This window comes from Dendrobium catenatum, unplaced genomic scaffold (genome assembly GCF_001605985.2).
Source record: "Dendrobium catenatum unplaced genomic scaffold, ASM160598v2 original_scaffold_274930, whole genome shotgun sequence".
Lineage (NCBI taxonomy): Eukaryota > Viridiplantae > Streptophyta > Magnoliopsida > Asparagales > Orchidaceae > Dendrobium > Dendrobium catenatum.
The window spans coordinates 106,337-125,494 of NW_021593325.1; the positions used below are offsets into that span (position 1 = coordinate 106,337).

General features: G+C 36.4%; 1 protein-coding gene across 1 annotated transcript in view; it reads right to left on the reverse strand.

Moving 5' to 3' along the window:
- The window catches only part of LOC110098696 (casein kinase 1-like protein HD16), a 30,584-nt gene extending 12,000 nt beyond the window's left edge, over window positions 1-18,584 (reverse strand). Inside the window, exons 1-16 of the mRNA XM_020825597.2 lie at window positions 18,240-18,584; window positions 16,783-17,279; window positions 16,196-16,321; window positions 16,040-16,113; window positions 15,885-15,954; window positions 15,746-15,801; window positions 15,595-15,666; window positions 15,415-15,509; window positions 15,194-15,260; window positions 14,975-15,104; window positions 14,643-14,861; window positions 14,336-14,466; window positions 6,279-6,453; window positions 5,961-6,051; window positions 4,718-4,875; window positions 4,142-4,330 (exon numbers count right to left, since the gene is read on the reverse strand). Of these exons, the coding sequence (XP_020681256.1) occupies window positions 4,142-4,330; window positions 4,718-4,875; window positions 5,961-6,051; window positions 6,279-6,453; window positions 14,336-14,466; window positions 14,643-14,861; window positions 14,975-15,104; window positions 15,194-15,260; window positions 15,415-15,509; window positions 15,595-15,666; window positions 15,746-15,801; window positions 15,885-15,954; window positions 16,040-16,113; window positions 16,196-16,321; window positions 16,783-17,223 (2,094 nt within the window). The 5' untranslated portion in view covers window positions 17,224-17,279; window positions 18,240-18,584. The remainder of the gene's footprint in view (window positions 1-4,141; window positions 4,331-4,717; window positions 4,876-5,960; window positions 6,052-6,278; window positions 6,454-14,335; window positions 14,467-14,642; window positions 14,862-14,974; window positions 15,105-15,193; window positions 15,261-15,414; window positions 15,510-15,594; window positions 15,667-15,745; window positions 15,802-15,884; window positions 15,955-16,039; window positions 16,114-16,195; window positions 16,322-16,782; window positions 17,280-18,239) is intronic.
- Window positions 18,585-19,158: the final 574 nt, after the last annotated feature.

Below are 19,158 nucleotides of genomic sequence, written 5' to 3' on the forward strand. Positions count from 1 at the left end.
ATTACTATATATATATATATATATATATAGTCCATTATATCTTGGTAAGTTCGATTTGTTCGTGAATAGCTTCTATCAAAAGGGTTTCAGCTTCTTCAGTAAATAATTTGGTAGAAGATAGAATTTCTTGGAATTTAGGTTTATTCTTTGTTAAGTAGGTACAAACCCAACGAGAAATTTCTTCACCTATCCAATTTCTAACGCATCATGATATCCATATGTTCCGGTGTAAATAGTAGCTATCTGGTATTTATATATTCGATGGAAATATATTTATAAATCTTAATGACATATTTACCAAAGAATTCTTATATCACGAGCCTTCAAAGACTTTGAAATGAATATGATTGATAAATTAAACTTCTACCATAAACCTCAAGCGAAGCAAGACGAAGATGACATCTTCATTTGTCAAATCAAGTATATAAAATGATCTTATTACAAGGTTTGATATAAACAAATTTAAATAAATAGAAACCCCATAAACCCGCCAACCAAACTATACAAGGACGAAAAGATTAGATGTGATAATAGGTTCTTTGATGTATTAAACCATGAGTTGACCTGATACAATGTTTAATGATTTCTTTTGTGTTATATTCCAGGCAAATCTTAAGGATTATCATTCAGCTCTACTGAAGTGTATATTAAAATATTTGTTAGGCACACCTACATTAGGGCTTTGGCATCCAATGAACACTCTTTCATGTAATATTGTCTAGATCTCTAATGCAAACTTTGTAGGATGAAGGGTTGTTCAAAAATCAAATCAGAAGCATGGCAGTTCTTAGCGATGTCCCTTATAACTAGGTACATTAGAAGATAGAGCTTTGATGCTTTGTCCGCCGTAAAGTTCGGGTATATCACTACAAGTACCTATGTTGCATAAACATTATAGTTAAGGCAATAATTAGAGGATTATGATATTACGTCATTTTGTGTGACAACAGTAGTGTTACCCGTCTAACTAAGAATCCTACTCAACACTCTTGGATCAAGCACATCAAGTTTTGACTTCACTTCATAGGAGATGATGTCACTTGTTGTGATGTTAATGTTGTGTTCATTCACATGCGAGCATAATGTTAGACCGGTCCAGCCGGTCTAGGCGGGACCGGCTGGACCGGTTCACAGGAGAATATCGCGAACAGGCGGAAGCCGCGCGTGACGCACGCCTTGCGGGACGGTTTTTGGAAGGTTTTTGAATGGATTTTGGGAGGGAAATTAATTGTAGGGATTGTTTAGGAAATTCCTTTTGAATTGTATGCATTAAATAGTAGATTTTCCTAGGTTTTGAGCATCTTGAATTTGGCTGAAATTTGAGATCTCGTAGATTTAGGTTTTCTTTGGGCTCTAGCGGCGTCTAGAGATTTGGGAGAGTTCGATCCTCCTCTCGAATTGAGGATCAATTGTATCTTTTATATTTTCTTTGATTTCTAGTGAAATACAAGCGAAATCTTGTGTTTTTTCTCCCTTTTTTCCCTATTTCCTGCTGCGTTTTCCCTGTTTTTTCTGCTGTTTTGCTTCTGTTGACAGCAGTTGGCTGCTGTAATTTTACTGGTTTGGGATAGGAAGTACTTGATTTCAAGTGTTTCCTATCAAATTGGTATCAGAGCATCGATTTGGGACCACCGGCAGCTGAAAACCTGAAATTTCAGCGGGTTTTTGGCATTCGGAGGAAGATTTCGTAGAAAGAAAAATGGCTGGAAAGAAGATCGAAGTCCTAGAAGGCGAATTTGGCCAATTAAAAGCAGATTTGGAGGAAAAATTCCTTGAAATCACCGCCAATAATGAAAGGTTGGAAGGGAGGTTCGCGGCGATGGAAGAGATGATGAAGAAATTACTTGAGATGAAGACGAATCCGACGGCGTCAGGATACCGGGGAGATCCCAAGGTGAGGAAATTGAAGATGCCCGTTTTCGAGGGGGAAGACGGCCATGGCTGGATCTACAAGGTGGAGCGTTACTTTGCGGTCAATGGGTTGACAGAGGATGAGAAGCTGACGGCGGCAGGATTGTGTCTGGAAGGAAAGGCTTTGGCATGGTATCAGTGGCGTGACAGGAGGGAGCCTATCAGGAACTGGAGGGAATTCAAAAACTGCATAATAGAACGTTTCCAAACCGACCGGGGAGGAGATTTCTATGAGCAGTTCTTTGCTCTGGTGCAGGAGGGATCAGTAGAAGACTACCGTGATCGGTTCGAGCACCTGGCTAGTAGGGTGGAGCGATTATCAGATAGCGTATTGGAGGGGAACTTCATGAAGGGGTTGAAGGCAGAGATCCGAGCGGCAGTTAAAGTTCTGATGCCTAGTGACTTGGAGGAGGCAATGAAGTTGGCACAGCTGGTAGAAAATCAGAATAATCTGGAGAAGGGAGCTAGGAGCAGCAGCTCAGGAGGCTCTTACAAGACTACGACCACTCTTTTAGCACAAAAGGGGCCTGCATCAGTCAACAATAATGAGATCACCAGGGAGAAGCCAATAGGAGGATGGAGTGGGGATAACTTCAAGAAGCTCACTGAGACAGAATTACAGGAGAAGAGGGCAAAAGGACTTTGTTTCAGATGTGATGAGAGGTATTCGCCGGGGCACAGGTGTAAGGACCGAACTCTTCAAGTTCTTATTATTTGTGATGAAGAAGGAACGGAGGGTGTCGTCTTTCCACCTTGCGGACAAGGTGGATCTTTGGGAGGGGAGTATTGTTAGACCGGTCCACTGGATCGGTCCAGGTGGGACCGGTTCACGGGAGAATATCGCGAACAGGCGGAGAAAGCTTCTGCCTGGGCGGAAGCCGCGCGTGACGCACGCCTTGCGGGACGGTTTTTGGAAGGTTTTTGAATGGATTTTGGGAGGGAAATTGATTGTAGGGATTGTTTAGGAAATTCCTTTTGAATTGTATGCATTAAATAGTAGATTTTCCTAGGTTTTGAGCATCTTGAATTTGGCTGAAATTTGAGATCTCGTAGATTTAGGTTTTCTTTGGGCTCTAGCGGCGTCTAGAGATTTGGGAGAGTTCGATCCTCCTCTCGAATTGAGGATCAATTGTATCTTTTCTATTTTCTTTGATTTCTAGTGAAATACAAGCGAAATCTTGTGTTTTTTCTCCCTTTTTTCCCTATTTCCTGCTGTGTTTTCCCTGTTTTTCTGCTGTTTTGCTTCTGTGGACAGCAGTTGGCTGCTGTAATTTTACTGGTTTGGGATAGGAAGTACTTGATTTCAAGTGTTTCCTATCACATAACTAAACCGCTTGTCGAGGAAAGTTTTTGCACTATAGAAAACAATAAGTTTCACTTAATCTGGCTTTGTAGACTTTTACTAGAATGTTAATATTTTGTTTGATTTATCTTTCCTTACAAGATTAATTATGATTATTTTTTATGATGCTAGTATCAATAAGATAGAGCTGTGTTATAATGATTTGTAATTTGATCACGTTTATTTCTTATTAATTCACTCCGTTAAACTTAGATGCATAAATACAGAGGAGGTGAAAACTTCTTTCCATTACTTTTGTTATATAGGCTTTTCACCGTCAAAAACAGACTGTGAACCCATGAGCTCCCCATGGACAAGATCAATTTTGATAATAGCAAACCAATGTGATAGTTACTGAAGACTACTTCAAAACATGTGCACGACTAGTCAATTCAAGCACAAAGAAGCCGTGAAGTAACTTTAAAGTTTGAATGAGCTTTTGGGTACATCAATTAAGGAAATTGATGCACTTAATATAAAGAAGTTGGTATGATCCACGGAACAGTTCAAAGAAGTCATAGCTTAATGTTAGTGTAATTTTTTTCACGTAATGAAATTATATTGTTATAACTGAGTCTAAGAAGTTGCCATGATGGTGCTGTTTGCCGTAATAAATACCACATGAGTGTTTATCATGGGTAGATAGTAACTATCCCATTAGCCTTGCACATATAACAAGCTATTCAAACACAAGAATGACTACTCAAACTTGAAGCAAAAGCAAAGCATTAGAGAGACCAGCATTACTTATTTTTAGCATTTGCTCTAGTACCAGATTAGTGGATGTTTAAAATTTTACTCTTGAAGAAAAAGTAATCAAAGTTGAAAAAAAATACACATAAAGTGATTTGAGGCATCTCAGGGAACTAATTCAAAATTTGTGAGTACCTTTACATGATTGCTGGGGAAGGCAGATGTTCGAAGAGTTTCCTGGGTCTCATCTAACATCTTCCGTTTTGGAATGCTTAAAATAAAAGCAGCCTGGTCTGCCGTGGCTGCAGTTGATGTTATCCTATATCCATTCTCCCATCTTCGATGAATTCCTTCGCTTGGATAAAGAAAATCTAACTCCACTACCTACAATAGAAAGTGACATGATGATATAGAATGAACATGTGATAGCCAGACGAAGTCAAGATGTTCAGACTCATCATCAACGAAAATGATCACAATCTAAGAAAGATTATATTCAAATCAATAAGCAGGTAAAACTAAAAAAAATGGTGCGTCACCAGATGACAAAATTAAAAACAAACAAAGCAAAATTCAAGAATTTGTAATGATAACCAGCGGATGTCAAAATCCCCACATTCATCAAGGAATAATATTTCACAAAACAAGGAACTTCAGATGGAAATCAGACAGTTGGTAAAATAAAAAAGTTGCATCTACAGAAGCTAGCATAGGAACTGTTTTCATTGCAAGCTTATAATGATAGGACTAGATAAGAAATTCTCACAATACCTGTTCAGAAAAGCCAGAGTTCCTTGACATCACTACACCCCAACGGCTGCCAGCAGTAGTCATGGAAGTAACATGGAAACCTTCTTTCCATTTCTTGTTGATCCACTTAAAAGGGAAAGATTCACTTACTTTATAAGACTGTTGAGTATATGGTGTTCCTAAAATATCAAACAATTATTCAACTAAGGAATGCAAAGAAAGAAATAAAATTGAACTATAATGCAACCTTATAACACAAAGTGCCATATATAAAAATAATAATAATAATAAGATGCATCAACTCTCATTAAATAGAGGCTGAAATAGAGCAAAAATTAAAAGATCCAGGCGATAAAGGTGAAATTACTTCAGCTATAATTTTGGTAGCACTATACAACATAAGGATGATACTTTCTTAAAAAAAGTATGAATTGTCCCGAACAACCAAATCGAATTAGAAGGATAGTTCGTAGCCCTTCTTGCGAGAACAGAAGCTGTAGAAAAACACAATCTCGTTGTATAGGGTATTTTCTTTTTGAAGTGAGTCAAAATCTTGACCTCTCTCCTTCCGAGGTCAAGAGCAATAATCAGTCACATGAGGGGTGCCATCATCAAATCTTGTCACGCATAACATAAGATATCAAATTCCCAATAGAAAAAATTACAGGACATTAAGTTCCAATTAAAGCATCAATAGAGCAACCAAATTTGATCTCAACCAAATTTGATCTCAGATGATCTTGTGCTACAAGTTTTTATCTATTCAATAAAAAAATGAATAATAATTAATTTCTGTATTGTTTGTTCTACACAAATATATAATCAAGAGTATGTGACTCAATGGTCAAAATGAAAACATCAGACATGTAATCATCATGATTAACCTAAAAATGATACTGCATAGCAAACTAAACTGTCCTTAAAGGATGGAAGTGCCTCACAGCCCAAGTACAAAATATTACAACAAATCCTTAACATAGAATGGTATGATATCCGCAAAGATAGATAATATCGATGAATTTTAATAGAAACATATTAAACAGTGCTTTCATCCTTCAAGAAACAAAACCATCTAGATTACCTTGTTTAACAACTGCAAAAGATTGTGTAGAAATATAGACAATAGCAGCATCAACAAGATCAAATGGATACTGATAAACCACCATCGAAATAGATACATGTTACATAATGAACAGTTATGACACTAGTAACTGGAAAATTTTAGTTGTTGAATTTGGAAATGTAATGATAAATGAGAACAAACCTTTGGACATAATGACTAATGAACTACCATTATTTGAACCAGCAATTGCACTGATATAATAATTCTTCTCCCATTGTTCCATGATCCAATCCTTAAAAGACCAAAAAAAAAATCAGAAAGAAATATCAAAAAGAAATAAACTTCATGGCATTTTATGAGCAACAGATAAAATTGCTAGACGACATACAAAAAGGCATGTGCAGAACTAGAGTTAACAACTCATGTAGCACTTAAAAGGAATTAATGGAGGATGATAATTAATAGAGCCAACCCCCAAATGGTGAATATTGGTGATGGAAGCATTTCATGAAGTCATACCTTATGCAGGAAGACCGGTGACAATTCATAAACCTGGGAACAGAATCCTGTTCCTGCATCCATGATAAGGGCCCAGAGATTTGCTGCAGAAGCCACACAACTTATATGGAGACCATCTTCATTACCCTTTTCCACATGTTGATGAAGCCTTGCATCAGCAACATTGTAGTGATACCTACGTAATAAGATACAATCATAAATTTACATCAAATTAAGAAGGTAAAATATACAAAAATTAGATATTAGTTTAGTTCAGGCGCACAAAACAATACATCTTAAACCTTAACAAACAAGTTAATGTAAAATCAAACCAAAGCTGCAGAAAGATCATGCTAACCATGCATATGGAAAATTTGAAATTTCCTATTCGCGCCATAAATATCTAGGATGAAAGCAATATATCTCGTAGAAAAAAACCCACCACAACATTCACCTAAGTTCTTAGTTTATCGAACATTTGCAAATTTCAACACCTAGATTTGTATAACTTTCAAAAACACTACAAATGACACAATTTGTCATTTGCTACCATACCTACCTCTATAAAATGTGTTTCATAATTAGTAGACAAACATAAGCTACCAGCATACCAAATATGACTTACACGAGAAAGGAAATCCAAATTAATAAAGTATGAATATCAGCAACTTAGAATTACCAAAATCAAAATGCACACATTTTTTTTACTACATTGAATTATTACATCTAACATAGAATAATCATGTAATTGGAAATTTCATAATTTGGGAAAAAATATCAACCATTTCCTAACTAAATAACTCAATCACCATGTCTAAATGGATTACAATACCAATAATATTTTATATATTTAATCAAGACTCACACACAAAACTAACTTAATACAGCAGGAGTAAATTAGGATACTATAGTGATGTAGGCAAATGGGGGGTCAAAACATTTTGTATTCTAATTTTGGAGAGCTCTAGGTTCTCTACTAGACATTAATGAGCTGATTCTAGTAGATGACCTAGAGCTCTCCAATATTATAATACAAAATGTTTTGACCCCCCCTGCCTACATCAATTTTTTTTAACAAAATACAACTTTACTTTTATAATAGAAAGACACTTACAACTTTTGACGCTTACAAACACAAACATAAACAACACCTAAAGTTGCTTTACTTGATTTGAGAAGAAAGATACAGGTGGCGTCGAACTTGCGGAGAGAAGAAAGAGATTAGAAGCCGAGATGAAGAGAGAACAAGCTCGCAAGCTTTCCTAGAAGGAGGAAGCACGGAACAAGCTCGCAAGATTTTCCAAAGAAGAAAGAAAAACCCTTAGGTTTTTAGATCCAAAAATCAGCCATAACACACTCTCTTTATTCGCAAGACACCTTATATTTATAGGAGAAAAGGGGCAGCCAAATAGCCTATAAGATCATTAATTAAACTCATTAAATCATGGGAAATAGAAGGCCAAAAGTTCAGTCCAGAATAGCACCCAAACAATCCTGCATTCATTCCAAAACAGCTCCCAAACAGCCACACAAAAACCAGGGAAAAGCAGCCACGGGACAAGCAGTCAGGAGAGGAACTGAAGGGCAGCCAGGGAATCGGAACTAGCAGCCAAAGGGAACCAGAACATCAGCTAGGGGACCGGAACATGCAATAAAAGGGGGAGGAATCAACCATGGGAAGGAGAGCTAGGTGGGGGAACCAAAGGGGCAGCAAATGGGGGGAATGAACCTCAATTTATGAGCTGAAAAGGTCTTCTACCAGACATTAATGAGCTTATTCTAGTAGAGGACCTAGAGCTCTCCAAAATTATAATACAAAATGTTTTGACCCCCCTTTGCTTACATCATACAGTCTATGATCAATGTTAATTATGATCTGCTCACTACAGCAAGCCATGTGCCTATTCGAACAATGGTATTCTGGGAAGAGAGCTGGTTATGATTCTAAAAGCTTTTCTTATATAGTGGACACATGTGGAAGATTTTTATCCTTTTACGTGACAGGGCTTGTAAGTGGGGAGGATGAGGAATGTGAGGTTAGCCATATTCTTGTTATGCTTATTCTTGACCATTTAGGTAAAATATGATTCCTTTGAATTATGAGAGAAAGTTCATACTCAAAACATGCAAACAGAGTACATGGTTGTTTCCTCCTTTCTGAGCCATCTTTCTTTGCCTCAGATCATTCCAGATTATGAGCGTGCTTTCTTTGCGGAATTCATCTATACTTTTTAAAGGTTGGAGACTTTAGGTTGTCATGGAAGTTCAAGTGATAAAAAATTTCAGCTCTTTGAGGTATGCATTGTGTGTAGTTTTAGCTTCGTGGCTTTTTAAATTGCATAGTTTTCTACCTTATAATTTTCTACTTATAGTTTTCTACTTTGTAGTTTTCTACCTTGCATAGTTTAAATTTTTTGTGTATGTAATTTTATTTAATAAACCAAATTAGAATGGAAGAACCTAGTAATCAGACTTCAGCTTCAACTTATATTGTGCGTGAGAAAGTGGACATTGTTTGGAACCATTTTGCTGAAGTTAAAGGAGCTGATTGGAAGAAACAATTTAAATGTTTACATTGTGGTATTTCATACAAGGGAGGAATAATTAATAGAATTAAACAACATTTAGCATGTGTAAAGGAGAATAAAGCCGCTTGTAAGAAGGTTCCACACAATGTTAGATATCAAATGCAGGAAAACTTGAAAGAAATTTTAAGAAAAAAAGAACAAGCACATGAAGAGTTGGATAGTACTCCATTTCCTATAGATGATGCTATAGATGAAGAGAGAGATTCATGTTTGCTACCAAAAACACAATCTTCTCAAGTACATGTATCAGAACTAAGTAAAGGAAAAAAGAAAAGCTTTTAATATGGATATCTTCTTTGCCCCCAAAACTGCACGAGGTTCCCAACCTTCAATTAAGAGTGATTTAGCATCTAAGGAAGTAGTACACCATGCATATATGGCATTAGCAAGGTGGTTTTTTTATTGCTGCATCCCTTTTAATGCTCTTACTTCAGTATATGCACAGAAAGTTGTTGATGACATTGTTACAATAGGTCCTGGTTACAAGCTCCCTAGTTATCATAACATGAGAGTAAACCTACTCGGGGATTGCAAGGAAGAATGCAAGCTACTCATTGATAGTTATAGACAAACTTGGAAGGAAACAGGTTGCACACTTATAGCAGATGGATGGACTGATAGTAGGAGCAGAACTTTAATCAATTTCTTGATATCTTATCCACGTGGTGTTTCTTTGTTAAAATCAGTTGATGCTTTAGACATCACAAAGGATGCTACCACTTTGTGCTCTTTATTTACGGAGGTTGTTGAGTGGGTTGGTCCAGAGAGTGTTGTTTAAATGATTACTAATAATACTGCTAATTACAAGAAGGCGGGTTAATTATTACATGAAAGATTCAACAATATTTATTGGTCACCTTGTGCTGCACATTGTATGAATTTAATTTTGAAATATATTGGAAGCATGCCTCTTATAGAGGAGCTAGCAAAAAAAATATCAAAGTTCGACAATTTTTTGTTATAATCATATATTCATACTTGCATGGCTTAAGAGAAGGTCTGGTTGGAAGGAGATCGTACGTCCTGGAGCAATCGATTTTGCAACAACCTTCATAACTTTGAAAAGTGTGCATGAGCACCATCATGACCTACAAGCACTAATCACAAGCAAGTTATTTATAGATTCGAAGATATCCAAACCTCCAAGAAAGGAAATAGCTTCAATTATTTTGGACTTGAGGTTTTGGGATAATTGTCTTATTATTTCGAAGATATCGGTCCCTTTGATTAGGTTGTTGCGTATTGTTGACTTTGATGAAAAATCATCTCTTGGATATAAATATGATGGCATGTACAGGGCAAGGAAGGCAATTAAAACTATGTTCATAAATGTCAAGAAATCATAAAAACCTTTTACTATTATAATAAAAAGAGATGAGATACTCAATTAAGGCAAGGCATATATACAACAGCATATTTTCTCAATCCTCATTTTCAATTTGATAGAGAGAATTATTGTCAAAAGCCAGAAAATTTACAATGTCTAGTTGAATTAATTGGAAATAAAGACATTTGCTCTAAGCCCACAGTTGCAATGAATGAAGTCAGATTATTCCGTGATGGCTTAAAAAGCTTTGAAAAACCAATTGCACTGACCAACTATTAAAAAAGCGGACGAGGCGTCTGCATTGAGTCGCGCCTCAAGTCGAGGCGGAAGTCATGCGTATCGAGGCTTACGCCTCGAACCATCCAACGAAGCATACGATTTTTTCGCATGAGGCGTACGAATTAGAGCGTAACGCCTCGAGGCAGTATGAGGCACCACCTCGAAATTTTTTCTTCGATATATATGTAAATACAACGCAGCCGATTCGTGTTCGTGTATTCGCGTATAGGATTAGGGCTTCCTGTGAGAATTGAAAGGCGAACTAGAGGCGAAGCCGTGAGGGAAAGAGACGAAGCTGTGAGGGAATGAGACGAAGCCGTGAATGTAGGAGACGAAGTCGGAAGGAGACGACGCAGGGAAAGAAACGAAGTCGAAGTTGTGAGTGCAGGAAACGTTCAGGCATCGGTTAGGTCGGAAGAGCAGGTACGCGGTGTTGTGGCCTTGACTTTGACGTGCAATAACGAAAGCTTGAATAACTCCTGATTCGGCTTTATTTCATTCGTCCGCTCAGTACATGCTCGGTACCGAGCAGGTACAAGCTCGGTACCGCTCAGTACATGCTCGGTACCGAGCCAGTACCGCTCGGTACCAAGTACATGCTCGGTACTTAGCGGTATATGCTCGGTATCGAGCAAGTACACGCTCAGTACCGAGCTAGTACCACTCGAGCGGTACGTGCTCGGTACTGAGCGGTACATGCTCTGTACGCTCGGTATTGAGCATATACAACAAGCAAAATTTCAAAATTACTCTTATAATATAATTTTGTTCCGGGAGTGCTGCCCCCGGAAACCCCCGCAGGGGCGCTGATTCTTGACCCCGCGACCTGACCGGGCAGGTCGAACCCCGCCAGGGGGCAGCGCTCCCTTGGACCCCTGGCAGACTGGTATATTTTTGTATTAATTTTGTTTTCTTATTGGTAGTACAAATAATTGTTAAAATATGTCATATTGTTAGCATGACTAATGGCACAAGAAGGAAAGATCCTGCATGGAAATATGGAACTCAAGTTGAAGTGTCACGCGAAGGTGCAAAGAGGGATATGTTTACATGAAATGTAATTTCTGTGAGAAACGCATAACTGGTGGCGTCAAGATATTTATAATTTTAATGTTAATATTTATATTCAAGTCTTCTACTTCAACCAATATTCATATAATACTATGTTTGTCTTCATGTAAAACATTGGTGGACTCAGTTTGGAGATGATGTTCCTGAATTAAAAGCTTTTGAAGTTAAAGTTCTTAGTCTAACGTGTTCGGCTTCTGCAAGCGAGCGTAATTGGAGTATCTTCAATCAAATTCATACAAAGAGAAGAAATCGATCGAATGAACAAACTAGTTTATGTTATGTTTAACAAAAAATTGAAAGATAAACATCTCAAATTGCAAAATCAAGGAAATATTGAGAATGAAATTGACCCTTTGCTCGTTGATGAGCTACAATCTGATGATGAATGGGTTACTCCTAAGAATGCTGATGTATCTGAAGTTGAAGCAGAAGGAGAAAATCATGTTAATGAAGAAGACAATGAAGCAACTATCCAAGTATATAAAAGAAAGAAACAAAGTGAGATTGGAGCTTCAAAAAAATTTAAAGATATTCTTAAATATAATGAATTATTTTGTATGTTAATATTGTTTCATTTTAGAGCTGATGAAATATTAACTAATATAGGAGATGAAGGAAAAAAATATTATAGATGAAGAAGAGTTGGAGGATGACTTTGACATTAATTATGAAGATTCTTCTAAAGACAATCAAAGTGATGATGAGTCTGCTTTGGGTCTTGATTCTAAGGGGATGTTTTATTTTTAAGTGAGTTTATTTTAAATCTTGTATTCCAGTAATATTATCTTAAAACAAATCTTCAAATTCATAGTTGATAATATTTTGTTATTTTTTGTCATTATTTATAATTTTAAATTAATTTATTTTAATCATTTCAAGGCTTACGACTCGATCCGCCTAGAGGCTTACGCCTCGCCTCGCTCAGAAAAAAACGCCTCGATTCTCGATTTTGCCTTTTAAAACCTTGACACTGATAATGGCGAAAGAAATGCAACCTTGTAATTCTCTTTTTTACTTTCAATATTTGTATATACTATATACTCATACAAATATGCTTATTCACTAAATCTTCAAACTTGATAATATGTAGATGAGTGGTGGAAGATATTTGGATCAAGTGCTCCAAACTTACAGAAAGTAGCTATAAGAATTCTCAGCCAAACATCATCTTCATCAGGATGCGAGAGAAATTGAAGTGTTTTTTAACAGATCCACTAAAAGAGACGGAATTATTTGGAGCATCAACGACTCAACAATCTTGTATATGTTCGGTATAATCTGAATTTAAAGAATATGTATGATCTTACATTAAATTAATATTTATATACAAGTGTCAATTTAAATAGTATGTATAACCTTAAAATAAAAATATTTATTCATTTTTTAAGTTTCAACTTAAAAAAAGGCATTATGATCCTATGGACTACACTTGTGTTGAAATGGTTGATTTTTGGATACTTGAAGATGAAACAAGTCCAGAACTTGACTTACAGGATTTAGAAAATAAGATATACAAAGATGATACAATATAAGTTGTTGAATAACAAAATATATCATTTAATCAGCCAGGACATTGTAAGTTGATAATGAAATTTGAGTATATTATTTAAATGAAAGCAAAAAATAATATCTTATTTTATATTTCTTATTTGTTGGTAAAGGTGACTTAGAGAATGAAGGAGATGTAGGCAACATAATCGGGCTCGATCAATCGGATGCATTTGGGTTTGAACATTTTGGTGAAGCGAGACCTGGAAACTCAACTTATATAGATAGATTTGATGATGCTAATTTAGGAGATGTTTGAAACTATTGAACTGAGAAAGTGAAACTTTGATTTTAATTATGAATATGTTTTATTTTTGTTATCAATTGGTATAAAATAACTTTGCATCTTTCTATGATTGGTTGTCTTCAACTGAAAAATATTATTATGTTTTTATTATTTACTTTATATAATATTTACTTTTTATGCTTTATATTATAATTATGTTCAATTTTTGTTATATATTTATAAATAATTGTGTCATTATTATAATATTTAAATATAATAAATATTTAATACATCATCCGGTTCGACCCCGGTCGAACCATCGAACCGCTAACCTCTTCTTCTTCTGGTTCATTGACCAGTCTAAATTTCAAAGCCTTGGTTTTCCTAAGTAAGAACTGTCATAAATGTTTTAGTAGAAGGCTTATAAGACACTTTCCTCATACAAACAACTTGAAATTACATTTTTGAGCTATGAATCTTATTAACTTACAAGTTAAAACTGTTGCCTCAAGTAGGCCACTCTCTGTAATCCAACCTCTATAATTGCAGAGTTCGTCAGAAAACAATCCAGTTAAACCCTGGAAGCTAAGCTATACAATAAATTTTGGCCCAGCATGCAGAAAGTCACGACAAACTGTGCAACATCAAATATAACGCACATAAACTATGATGCCGCACCTTGGCCATTCTTGTCTGCACTCCCTTTCCACATCATTTTCTATGGAGCTAGTAACCAATAATGTGGCCAACGGTGCCAGCTAATAACACAGCAAGATCTGTGTAGGTGCAGTGTTGCAAGGAATAAATCTTGCTATAGAAGTTGCAGTCAAAACCCCAAACCACCTACCCAAAGGTTATCTATGGAAAACAATGGAAAACAAAGGCAAAAGAAAAGCTAAAAAGTAATGAAAGCTTCACTACCAAAAGAAGCAGCTAACCAAAACAGTTAAGAAAATTAAAATACGAACAGTCTTGCTAAGCCTATAGAAGTAATTAGTGCAGAATGTAAACACTAGACCAGAAACTGATTATAAACTACCTCTGCTTCATGGGTTTCCTTGCATTATAAACTGATATCCATTGGGTTGCCGGACTTCCTAGCCGAATTTTCTTCTTTGGCTGATCATCTTCTTCAAGATTTACCATTATCCTGCCTCGCTTTTGCCCAACCTAATAACACAGCATCAAAACTCCAATGAGTAATAAAATATGATAGCTAAATTTTTCAATGTAAATATTCAAATCTAGTTAAGTTACAAAACAGAGCACCACGAATCAAAATGATGTTAATTTCGCAAATGTGAATATACAAATGGTCAATAACTATAGCCGCCTCATCTAACAACCTTCAAAGCTCCATCAATTCGGATTGGCCTCAGAGGAACACAAGGTTCAATCAAACCTTCAAAGAGAGAAATAAGTTTTGCATAGTTTGGCTCTTCATCGAACTTCATATTAGTCACCATCTCAAGAAACAGTTTAAACGGAGGCGGACAAAAGCAACATAACAGCTCTGGAGAGGTTGCCATCTTCTTCTTGCAAACAAGAAAACTCTTATTGTCTCCCTGCAAGGTAATGATATTTGCACATGAAGATATGATATCAAAATTTAAAAATAGCAAAGCTAGAAGGATAGAACATATACAATTTATGAGTGGATCAAATGATGAGAGAATACCTGATAGCCTTGCCAGGGTAACCTTCCCCTGATGAGGAATATCAGTGTGTAGGCTAAGGACTCGAGATCATCCCTCCTACTTCCTGTACGACCTAAGTGGGCATGAACACTAGCATATCTTATAGTCCCTCTGCAAGCAAGAATGTATTAGGATGAAGTACAAACGAAAAATAAAAGGTACTAAATTTTAAAGGAAACCATCAATGCAAATCCATGAACCTGAAAATATCTGGCCTTTGATCATATTCAACATGTTGGCCAGACGATGCATCCTTCCATTTTGATGCTACAAGTACAATTGAAATTCATAAATAAAGCACATATCCAATGAAAAGAAACCCATCAAATGCTCAAAATAGCCAAACGAGTCATAAAGAATTTAAAAAAAAATGTGTTAAGAAATTAGTTAGGAAAGGAAGGCGTATAAGAGAATAACATACCCAAACCAAGATCTATAAGAAAAAGTTTTTTCTCATCAGCTGTTCCAGGTTGCCCAAGTAAAAAGTTCTCTGGTTTGACATCTCCATGTACAAACCTAATCATAGAAAAAGTGTCGGAGAAAGAAGTTACTATTATAATAGCTAAAGAATAAAAATTACAGACAAAAAACAAGAACATACCCTTTTTGGTGAAGTTTTTCAAGGATAGATACTGCTTCAACAGCAATGCAAGCAACCATATTAGGTGACATCCTGTTCCACAAACAAGTTAATAAATTGTCATGATCAATGCATCTTATAATGGATATATAAATATTAGCATGCTTCTTACGCTTGGCCAACAGAATTCCACACATCCCAGAGACTAGGCCCAAGCATATCCATAACCTGAAAAAATTTGAATATTCTCACCATTAAAAACCATAAAATTATTTAGTCATTGCTTTTAATATAATAGTTTAAGCACTTACCAAAATATAGTAATCTCCTTGACGGCCCTTGTGATGAACCCATGGTATACCATAACATCCATTGAGATTACTTGAAATAGCATAACAACAAATAAGGAACAAATCATATAATACAAAAGTTTGAATTCACGTTGGACTTACAAATCAATGCTTACTTATAGACTTGCCACTCATATGGAGGGCCAAAACTGCAGCCTTTACTATTACGATGCTCAAACTTCAAGGCTACCTATAAATGATTAAAAAAACATATTAAAAACTACAATTTATAAACATAGATTTATCAATAATCTTAAAGTTCAACAATTTACCTCGAAGGCATCTGGTCCTGTTCTTTCAATCCCACCAGATATTCTTCTACCAACATAAACCTGGCCAAACCCACCTTTTCCTAGCTTCCTTTCTATTTTGTATACAGGAGAGTTACCAACTTGTACCTGTGGAATAAGAAAAAATAATACTAATATGAAAAAACATAATTTTTGAGATAGAGTTTCGAATTATCATAACCATTTACAAAAATTCTTCTATTACTATAATTGATTTTAAACAATCATAGTGCACATAAGAACCTACTTTCATGGGTTGGCTGCCGTAAGTAGCATTTTAGTCAAAAACTAATAGTCATAAAGACAGCTTCTCAGTTTTCATTTGATTAATAGCAAAGTCACAGCTAGATCAGCGCCAAAGCAAAGGTACTCTTAACTAACTTAATCTCACTCCATGCACAATTTCTTTCTAAGTCATCATTATCATTAGCCTTATTCCAACTATTTGGTTGGTCAGCTTAAAAGATCAAATATTGTTCCTAATAAGTTCTATTCTCTGAACCATCAATTAACTTTCCTTCCAACATTAAAAAAAAATAAAGATCGCAGAAAAAACAAAGAAAGCATACTCGCTCAGGCACAGGAGCAGCAGTGGTTTCATCTTCAGCGCCCACCAATTTATCAGCACTGCCACCTTCCATCACAAAATCTTTTTCAGCAACTACTTCTGCAGCTTGGTTCAACAAAAGCTCTTGGGCGCCACCAACTACAACTCCCCCTATAGCACCTCGTGGAAAAACCTCACAAGGCTGATCAGGATCAAGATCAATCAGCCTGATACCTCTACCCCTACCACCAACTCCTGGCCTGACAGGTGTAGCTGAAGATCCCTTGACTACTGCTGCAGCATTGGAGCCCCTTCCTCTTCCAACACTTCTCCTACCAGTTCGATTTGGAGTAGGTAGAACCCAATTTTCAGCTTGCTCAAAGGACTGGGGTTGATTTGGAATAGCTTCAGCTTTCTTGGACTTCAACCTAGCTTGTCTGGCTCCACTTCGAAGCTCTGGCATCCTTTCCCCATGCAAATCACACCAACATTAAATTCCTAGCAATCCGTTCCATGATCCTTGTTTGATAGGCAATAACAAGAATAGAAAGCAATCAGTTCATGAATGAAAAAACATCTAAACCAAGAAAACCATCCTTGAAAAACAAAGCAAAACCCGGAAAAAATCAAATCGCTTAGAATAAGAAATGAAAACTCTGGTTTCCATACAGCAGAAAAGAACATTCAGATTAAAGAGAAACTAATTAATAATAGCCAATCTTCTACGCAATAAATGTAAAGCATTTCATCCAGAAGCAACACAAGAACCATATAAAAAAGAACCAGTAAATATGGTTGATCTCTTAAAACAACAGAAGATAGATCAATAAAACAGCAACCCTTCAACGAGATGGCCAAGAATTTAAACGAAACTAATAATTTTCTTTTAAAAAGGCAATAAAAGAAGGCTGCTTTTCCATTTCCACGGAATAAACTAGCTTAAAAGGAACCAAATGTAAGAAAAACTAATAGATATTCACTAAGCTGATGCAGATTTCGCATAAAATTCCCAACTTTTCCCTAAAAACAAACATCATCGGCCATGAACAAGAATCACGACTAGCAAACGTGATCAAATCATCCCTACAATCCCCGCATCCCTACTCCGTAAGAAACCCAAGTACCAAGGAAACAAGAGAAAAACCATCATCCAACTACCAGAAGACGAATCCCACTAACCGATCGTCCCTCACCTTCCCTCTCCTACGCACGATCCACCTCCAAGAACTGTCTAAAATAAAAACTTTCCAGGCAAAACATTGCCGCTTTCCACCACCATCACCATGAAACCCACCGATACTCAGCAAGAAAGCACTATCGCCAACCGATTAAGCAAAAAATCGCAAAAAGAACAACAAACCGAAAAAAAATACGCACAGCTAGATAGCACCTAAAAGAGCAAGATCGACATGAAAACAAAACAAAAATATCATAAACACGAAGATCGGAGTCCATAACCAGAAGGATCGGCTCCCTTACGATCGAATGCTCAAGTATTAGCCCTGGTCGTACAACGATCTTCCAGCAACGGGGCGACGATGCCTAGCATTACAGGTAGACAAAGTAGCTGCAGGCAGGCGGCTGCAAAGCTCTATGAAGCCAGAAGAGAAGTAGGGAGAGACGGTTTTAGGGCTTCGCAGCAAGAGAGAGTTCTCGAGAATCGAGATGGAGAAAGAGTTGAAAGGTGAGTGAAAGAGAGGAGATAGGAAGCGCCAGAGAGAGAGAGAGAGATGAGAAGAGAGGATGATGGCGGAGAGGCCCAGATAGTTAGGGGCGAGCGCTGTGTGTTTTTCAATTCCTTTTTTTTTCTTTCACCGCTGTCCTAAGTATTGTAGCGTTTTGCACAACTTAAGCATGCAAATATCAAACTATATTTCTAGTGGGTGTGGTTTGATGTGGTGTTCTACTGCCCAACCTAAGGGGAGGAATGCAAATAAAATAAATGCTTTCCCCTTTTTGTAAATTTGTTTGCCTATAGATTTTCATTTGAAAAATTATATCTTGTATCATTTTATCAATGTTTTTTTTAGAAAACTTGGCTTATAATATTTTACTCAAAAAAAAATTTACAATCTGATGTAATGTTTGGAGCTTTTGGCAAAAATAATTAAAACGACTATCCAAAAATCTATAATAAGTCTTTATTCTTATATGAAGAGCGGGTGGAATGTAAGAGAGCTCGGAGATATGAAGAATCCTAAAATTACTCTCACCAATAATTGCCGATGATCACCACTAGCAATTGATATCACCATATCATTGTCGATTATCTAATGTTTTCCAACCATCAACTCTTGTTGCATATGCCAACCAATGTTGAGATCTACATCTATCTAACTGCTATCACCTGCTATCAAATAATATTGATGACCTTTTTGCTTTGACTGCCTTTGATTGT